The 9,167-nt window shown below is 36.4% G+C and overlaps 1 protein-coding gene across 1 annotated transcript in view; it reads left to right on the plus strand.

The window, feature by feature from the left end:
* Window positions 1-9,167, plus strand: part of CCDC68 (coiled-coil domain containing 68) — a 57,663-nt gene that overhangs the window by 12,379 nt on the left and 36,117 nt on the right. The window contains exons 2-4 of the mRNA XM_037727679.1: window positions 1,285-1,374; window positions 3,933-4,057; window positions 5,667-5,753. Of these exons, the coding sequence (XP_037583607.1) occupies window positions 3,941-4,057; window positions 5,667-5,753 (204 nt within the window). The 5' untranslated portion in view covers window positions 1,285-1,374; window positions 3,933-3,940. The remainder of the gene's footprint in view (window positions 1-1,284; window positions 1,375-3,932; window positions 4,058-5,666; window positions 5,754-9,167) is intronic.

Here is a 9,167-nt window from a genome sequence, read left to right on the forward strand (position 1 = left end):
TAGATGTTATCACCCCTATCTGACAGCTATGTAAGTGAAGACTAAGGTTTTATGTACCTTGTTTAAGATGGCCCAACAAGTGAGTGGAATAGGTGGATGATTTCAGAAATATCAGTGATCAAGAAGCAAAATTCCTTGATTTTAAGAACCAAAGATGCATAAGAGAGTATATTTTAAGATAAAAGACGTAATCCTTAATGCAATTTTTAAATTGGCCATTCATTCCTATGATAAAATACCTCTTATCATTTGTTAGTTTACACATTGCATAATATACTAAAAGGGAAATGAAAGTAAATCAATCGAATAGGACTGTAGATCAAGACTATGGTACTGGAGGGAAAAAACGAACTCAGGCTAGATTGATTGCTTTGCTTGCCGCTGTTTTCCCCCTGGTCCTTCCGCCACTCCTTGCCAAGCCCTAACCCAGAGGTCAGCAAACATATCCTCTAAAGGGCCAGATAGGAAATACTTTAGGCATTGCTTGCCACATACTTTCTCTGTCACAACTACTGAACTCTGCTGTTTGTGGTGCCAAAGCAGCGCAGACTATATGATACATGAATGGGCATGTGGTGCTAGAGTAAAACTTTATTTATGGGCACTACATTTGAACTTCACATCATTTTCATGTGTCATGAAATGTCCTTTTACTTTTTTCCAAACATTTTTATGAATACTAAATTTGAAATTCATATAATTTTCATGTGCCATGAACTGTCATGCTTCTTTTGATTTTTTGTTGAACCATTCAAAAATGTAAGAACCATTCTTAGCTCCGGGGCTGTACAAACAGGAAGGAAATCGGATTGAGCTCCCAGGCTGGGGTTTGCTGACCCCTACCCTGGCAGGACCATCCTCCGTCTGGTTTTCAAGCATACTGCGTATTGTCCCTGTGGGTGTCTCCTCTTACTTCAGGCATTTAAATGTTGTTTTGTACCAAGATCTTAATCCCAGAAAAGACTTCAGAGGACCCAGTAAGAGACGTACTTCCACTCACATTTTGCAAAAGCCCACTTGCAGAGTTGCTGCTGCCAAATCAACTTCAGCCGAAACAAATATTTAATAGAAGCCATAGCCGCTAAGAGGATTTATAATAAAATGGAAAATTCTTGACATACTCTGTCAATTTCATTGAAGATTAAAGGATAAATACAGGACTTTGTAGTATTCCCAGAAGCTATCTTGTTTCCAAGTGATACCCTCAAATATGCAAATTCTTTGTCTTTTTTGCAGCCTAGGTCATTGTTTGATTTTAAATATTTTGTTATTATTTCTCTCCAGGGAAGCCACTCTTAATACGATGGAAACATATCTGAACTTCTAAAAGACCAATGTTTGAGTTTTAGCTCTATGAATTTTACTTAATCTTTGGTAAGTTCATGTCACCATGGGAGTGGAGTTTTGGCTTATCAATAACATGGTATTAATAATCCTACCCCACAGGGTTTTTCATTACAATTTACTTATTAGTTATTTACTGTTTACTATAGAAATTTCAAACAAACCCAAAATACATAAAGGAATATAATGAACCCTACAGACTCATCACCCAGTTTCAATAGTTATTTATATTTTGCTAAATTTCCTTAATCTTTATCCCCTTCTCCTTGTCTCACTCTTTGAGTTTTAAAGCAGTTCCAAATGTAATGCCGTTTCACCTGCAAATATGTCAGTAGGTGTCACTAACAGATACAACCCCTTTAAGGAATGTCATAATTATCACAGCTAGCAAAATTACAACAATTCTTTTACATCATATATTATCCAGTTAGTCTCAAAAATGTCTTTACTAGTTTTTTTTTTTTTGAATCAAAATCTAAACAAGATTCATATATTGCATTTGGTCCTATATCTTTTAAGATCCTTAATTTATGTTAAGATTGATTAATGGGGTCTCTCATGTTAAGTTTCCTTGTTAAATATTCACTAATGTTTTTAGCTTTAGGTAATGATGCTTAGGTTTTTTACTTCATAAGGTGTTGTAAAATACAGGTTTTTCAATTTTATCAATCCTTTTGAATTTATTAGCTGGAATTCCATAAAAAACTTTCCCTCATCAACTACTTGGCTACTATGAAATATAGTTCATATATTAAATGTTTCTTTTTTTGCCAGCTTTATTTCTTTATTTTTTTAATTTTACTTTAGGCTATGGGGGTAGTATACTTTTAGTCCATGTGCATCGAGCTGTTTCTTATGTGTTTCTGAAGGTGGAGAGTGAGTACTGTGGTTGTTGTGGGTTTTTTCTTCAGCCATCATCAGTTCAGGAATTTAACATTTTTGATAAGTTTCAATCCATCACATTCCTTTTTAGGATGGGTTTTGTGTCTTATTCAAATAGTATTTGATTACTTTTTTTGTTTGCTGGCATGACCAGATCTCTCAGGCTCACTTTATGTATTTCTTACCCCAGACCTGGATCAGCCAAGAAGTCCTAGTTTCTTTTTAGTAGGATATGATATTCAAAGACCACAGTCTGGCCACTAGGGATGCTAATTGCTACTAAGTTTCTCGGTGAATAGAGGTAGAACATATATATATATATCTCAGATATATATATATATATGATATATATATCTGAGATATATATATATATATATGATATATTAAATATATATATTAAAGAAAAATAAATCATTGTTTTCTACCTCCTGGGTTCAAGTGCTCCTCATGCCTCAGCCTCCCAGGTAGCTGGGATTACAGACGTGCACCACCATGCCCAGCTAATTTTTGTGTTTTTAGTAGAGACGGGGTTTCACCATGTCAGTCAGGCTGATCTCAAACTCCTGACCTCAAGTGATGGGTCCTCCTTGGCCTCCCAAAGTGCTGGGATTACAGATGTGAGCCACCATCCTTGACTTTCAGCTTCACCTACATTTATGTTCTATATTTCATTTTTTCTTTTATGCTAAATAGCTTGATTATTCATGATGTTAACGCAATTACCTGTTGGCTTTATTTTATAGTGTGAACCTATGTACATACACACACACACACACACACACACATACACACAGTTCATAGTTCAAAAGAGCAATACCAGTATTTCCACTAACAATATTATGAGTGAATATAGTTTAAGATTGTTTTACTATTCTTTCTGTTTTAAAATATAGCACACTAGGGATAATTAGTCCCTAGTATGTCATTTTTAATCACATGAAAAAATTCTTGTGGTTACAGAACTTGTTATATGGATGTATTTGTTTATTTCATTTCATCTTTATTTTGGATGATTACTTTTTCTATCAATTTTATTTTATAGTTAGATAAAATATATACATGGTTTAGTATTAAAACATTAAGACATAGATTTCTTCCTTCCATTAATATTTCCTGCCCTTCTTATAGAAACTATATTACATATTCTTTTCTACTCTATGCCTTTTCATAAGATAATAGTACATCTGAGTGATGGCTTCATAGCCGTTGATAGTTTATTTAATCTATCTGCTTTTTGTTGGCATGGGATTTTTCCGGTCGTTTACTATTAGTTCTCCTAATAGTAAATAGCCTTTACAGACTATATATGAAGGTACACACACACAAGACATAATTTTGTTATAATTATATTATGTTAATTCCACAGGCATTTATTACATTCTTTCAATGTGTTAGAATATAAACCTCATTCCTACTCCTGAGATTCTACAGTCTGAGATGATACTGAATAAAAAGAAAAATTTCAGATTTTACCTTCTTAAATTATTTAAATGTTAATTTTTTAAATTAATGATTCCTTCAGATGATATTGCTTCATATTAAATTAATTCCTGGATTTATGAATCTATACAGATACCAATGAATTATAGCTTTTCTGCTGTATTTGACTATAGTGATAAAACAACTTATTTCAGTTTATGAACCACATAATCATGCAATCAATACAGTCTGTTTTGCTTAGCTGATTTATGTTTTTCTAAAATCAGAATTCACAATGACAACAGTGACAGTGACCACAGAAATTCCTCCAAGGGATAAGATGGAAGACAATTCTGCTTTGTATGAGTCTACATCTGCTCACATTATTGAAGAAACCGAGTACGTGAAAAAGGTATGTGGGTAGCAGAAATCATTAGTATGATATGATTTTTTAAAGATGAATTCCCATATGGGCTGGAGGACTTTGTTTCCCTCTCCATATATGTAACAGAACACATGTAAAGGAACAATTCTAATTTGGCAAAGGACAGTCTTCCTAGCTGAAATTTAAACCGATGTTTTGTCATTTCTCTTGAGGATATGAAACTGTTCCTACACTTGGAGTAAAATGATTTTCCTCACTCAGTAAAATTGAATGATGGGCCAGGAGGGTTCAGAACACCTATCAGAACTTAATTTGTCCCACACTATTCACCACTGGATTTCCTACTGTTTTATAATGTTTTCCAGTGGTTTCATGAGTGTTGATCATGTTCCCAAGTATATGTTTATATTTCCTGCTGAGTTGGTACCTCTCCTTACCTTGTTCCTTTTCACAGTTCATGGTAACTATTGCCAGTGACTGTGGATTGGCACGTCACTTCATTAAACATGTGAAGTCTTATGAGAATCCAAGATGATAATGGCTGACAGAAGTATATATTCTTAACTGTTTCTTAGAAAGACATTTATTAGGCACTTAAAATGTACTAGAGTAGGCTGGGCACAGTGGCTCACACCTGTAATCCCAGCACTTTGGGAAGCTGAGACGGGCAGATCACCTGAGGTCAGGAGTTTGAGACCAGCCTGACCAACATGGCGAAACCCTGTCTCTACTAAAAATACAAAAAAATAGCCATGCGTGCTGGTGGCCAGCTGTAATCCCAGCTACTGGGGAGGCTGAGGCAGGAGAATCGCTTGAATCTGGGAGGCGGAGGTTGCAGTGAGCCAAGATCAAGTCATTGCACTCCAGCCTGACCAAAAGAGAAAGATTCCTTCTCGAAAAAAAAATGTGCTAGAGTATAAACCTGGCTCCTATTCTTATAGTCCTATAGTCTAAAAGGATGCTGAATGAAAAGAGAAATTTCACATTTTACCTTTTTGGATTATTTAATTATTTAACTAAATAATGGACAAATTCTGACATAGTTCATAACTTGTTCAGATCAATTAATTCCATCATTTTTGAGTGTCTTGCAAATTCCATGGGTCATCAAGACATGGGGCTTATATTTCATGCATTAATGTATATAATCTCTCAGTAATTATTCTGTACTAATTACTTAATAGTAATTATTTTGTAGTAATTACTAGGTAGTAATTATTGTGTAGTAATTAGTAATTATTTTGTAGTGACTACTAAGCAGTAATTGTTTTATAGTAATTACTAAACAGTAAATCAGTGCTAAATTACTAAAAAGACAAAACAGAACTAAATAGTATTAGGTGCTAATTACTAAATAATAATTGTTTTGGGGATAATATTCACTTAAGTGATCATATTTTAGATTTGTCTGAGAAAGAGTTCTAAAGACCAAATGCTTACTTTAAGCAATCTAAACAATATTAGCCTAAATGCAAGTTAGGTTGATGGTGGCAGTTATTTAAATCTGAGATCAATATATGTATATGTGTATTACTTTCTAGATAATCAGGTACCCTGTAAATGGTATTGAGAAAAAAGCCTTTGGCATTAAATGCCTTTGAAACAAATAAAATGTTTTTTTTTTTTCCTTCTGTAGATTCGAACTACTCTGGAAAAGATCAGAACCCAAATGTTTAAAGATGAAGTAAGACATAATAGTACAAATCACAGTCTAGACACAAAGGTAATAATTTCCTTCCAAAGATTAGCATAAAGCCAGTTGGACTTCTTAAAGTAACTTTTTGGGCAATTACTAAGTTCTTTGATGCTTCGAAGGATGAATGTTGAAGTATTTCATGCGTATCTAAAGATGTTAATGGCCATATGTGTGAAATGTTTAACCACGAATGTTATGAGTAAGATCAAATTGGAATGGCTAGGCCTTACTTGAATATATTAAACAAAGCTTACTTATCTAAAGTAAATGAGAAGATGTCAGCCCAGCCATGATCGATGACAGCGGCATTTCCCAATGACAGGTGGAGCTTTTAGGCTCACCTGGGCCACACGAATAGACACACACACTTGAAGCTTTTAGGCCCGAGTTGAGTAAAGTCTTTGTCAGATAGTTGATAAGCTTGAATGTGCTCCCTTCCACAACATCAGTTTTATATATATAGGGTCGAGCAGTCTGCACTTAGCATTGTCTGGATTACACCAGGCTAAACCTCATCTGTGCCAAGTGTACTTCATCAGTGTTGTCCACTGGAAGGCAAATGAGGAAAGGGTTTCATAAACTAAGATGAGGCTGGTGGATTAGGAGGAAAAGAAGGAGATTTTAGAGTTCTAGGGTAAAGCCCAGGTGCTGCATTTCTAACAAGCTTCTGCTGATGCTGAGCTGCTGGGACTGTAGACCAACACTCAAGGGTAGCAAGGCCCTAGATTATTATGGTGAAATCTCTGCAGGGCCAGAGGGCTGATGATTGGAAGTGTGGTTGATCTGTTGACCTTTCCTGGTTTGGAGCTACTCCTATCAAGGTTACTTCAGCAGGAGTCACTGAAGGCAAATGAGGAAAGGATTTCAGAGCGGAGCGGGACCCCTCTGTCAAATGCTGTCTGTGGGCCAAGAACATTGAGGACCAAATGCCAACCATTGGATGTAATAACATGGAGCATATTGGTGGCTTGATAGGAGTAGCTTCATGGAAATGGTGACGACAGTGTGTTACCATGTGTCTGTCTCAGCTGCCTCAAACCACGGAAGGTCAGCAGATCAACCATGCATCAAAACATCAGCCCTCTGGCCCTGTAGGGATTTTGCCAGAGTGACCTAGGGCCTTGCTACTCTCAAGTATGCTCTGCAGTCCCAGTAGCTCAGCATCACCAGAAACTTGTTAGAAATGCAGCATCTAAGCTCTACTCCAGGGCCACTGATTCAGAATCTTCATTTTTTTTTTTTTTTTGAGACAGAGTCTTGCTCTGTCTCCCAGGCTAGAGTGCAGTGGCATGAACTTGGCTCATTGCAACCTCAGCCTCCTGGGTTCAAGCAATTCTCCTGCCTCAGCCTCTGGAGTAGCTGATACTACAGGTGCATACCACCACTCCCAGCTAATTTTTATATTTTTAGTACAGATGAGATTTCACCATGTTGGCCAGGCTGCTCTCGAACTCCTGACCTTGTGATCCATCCACCTTAGCCTCCCAAAGTGCTGGGATTACAGGTGTGAGCCACCCCACTATGACCAGCCAGAATCTGCATTTTTAACCAGATCTATCACCCAGTAATTCACACGCACATTGAAGTTTGAAAAGCACTGATCAATGATCTTTGTAGTCGTCTACTACTGCTGATAATTTACCTTCTTCTACAAGAGATTTTCTGTCAAATATTCTTTAACAAATTAAAAAAGAAAATCATTCCTATTCTGTATATGGAGAGCAGGAATATGCACTAGGACCTGAACTATAAAAAACAAAACGGTGGCAGAGTTATGGTGAGGGAGGATGCTATCCATATGTACTATGTTCTTTTCTTTTTTTATTTCTACAAGTGTAGATATACTGTAGTGAAAAGAACATATATTTTGTTATTAAACAAACTGGGATTCTAATTATGGTCTGGCAGTTGCTTTAGGTATAATCTTAGGTGTGTTAGTTAAATTCTCATCTTCAAATTCCTCACCTGTGGGAAGGGCATAGTGCCTTCCAGTGTTTTGAGTGTTCAGACAAAAGACTGTACCTAAAACATCTAAAAGATGACCTGGCACATAACAGGTATTTAACAAATAGAAGTTGTTATTATAATTGTAGGGTATGTGTAATTGTGTAATAGTTTCTCTGTTTTGAAATAAATTGAAAGAATGAGCACATAGTAACTATTTAAGAGGCTGTGCCATGAGCTCTCTTGCTCATTTGCTGCATATGCTTGGACCCTGGTCCTCAGTTTCTGCATCTGTAAAATGGACAGGTTAAGTTAGATGGTTTCTAATTTCTTTTCCACTTCAGTGTGTGCACAATTCCAGATGAGATTTATGCTCCAAGTATATTTTCAGTGAGCTAGAGCTTACATCAAGTTATAATGGAAGTGCCATTCAGTTCTGATATCTCTGATTGGAAATATAATATGAGGTAATTACAGTGAAACATGACCAAACATTGACTATTATGTATTATAACTATTAGATCTGACTGTATTAGTCTGTAATGCAATGTAGCCAAAATAGAATTATGTCCACAGCTTAGATTTTTTAAAACTGTCTGGCCTTGTGGATATTATTTATCTCCTCAAAAGCACTTATCAGTATATTTGAAACTATAGAAAATATAAAAGTTAAAATATCATTCTACCTCTTTCAATATAAGAATCTGTTCAAAGAGATTCTTTGAACAGATTCAATATAAGGATATAAAAATATAATTCTTACATTTCAATATAAGAACCTGTTCAAAGATAAAAAAGAGAGATCCAAGATGGCTGATCACTAGCAGCTCGGGATTGTAGCTCCCACTGAAAGAGCAGAGAAGGAGAGGACGCCACACTTTCAGATCAATCTTTGTTGCTCAGGCACCAGGAGATTCCCAGCGGAGGAGCCCCACGTGTCGCCAGCGCAACTCTTGAAGCCGGTGAGGCGGTTTTGCCACTGCCTTGGAGCGGCGGTTCTTGGTGCAGAGTCAGAAAAGCACCATCAATCTTAAAGCCGCTGTTTTGGCGGCGCAGTGGGTTGCTCAGATTCTAGCGCCGGGAATCAACAAGTTGGACGTCCATTCAGAAACCCAACTATAAAGACGGTAATTATAAAGACCACAGATAGATAAATTTATAACGAAGGGAAGAAACCAGCCTAAAAAGGCTGAGAATACCCAAACTCAGAACGCCTCTCCCTCTACAGGGGATCACAGTTCCTCATCAGCAACAGAACAAGGCCTGATGGAGAAAGGCTGTGTTCCATTAGCTGAAGCAGACTTTAAAAAGTGGATGCTAAGAAACTTCTGGGAATTAAAAGAACTTGTTGTAACCCAATGCAAAGAAACTGAGAACTTTAAAAAAAGGTTTGACGAAATGTTAAAAATAACACACAATTTACAGAGGAATATAAGTGAATTAATGGAGCTGAAAAATACAACACGAGAACTTCACGAACTATGCACAAGTTTTAAC

Source organism: Cebus imitator, unplaced genomic scaffold (assembly GCF_001604975.1).
Source record: "Cebus imitator isolate Cc_AM_T3 unplaced genomic scaffold, Cebus_imitator-1.0 Scaffold236, whole genome shotgun sequence".
NCBI classification, from domain to species: Eukaryota; Metazoa; Chordata; class Mammalia; order Primates; family Cebidae; genus Cebus; species Cebus imitator.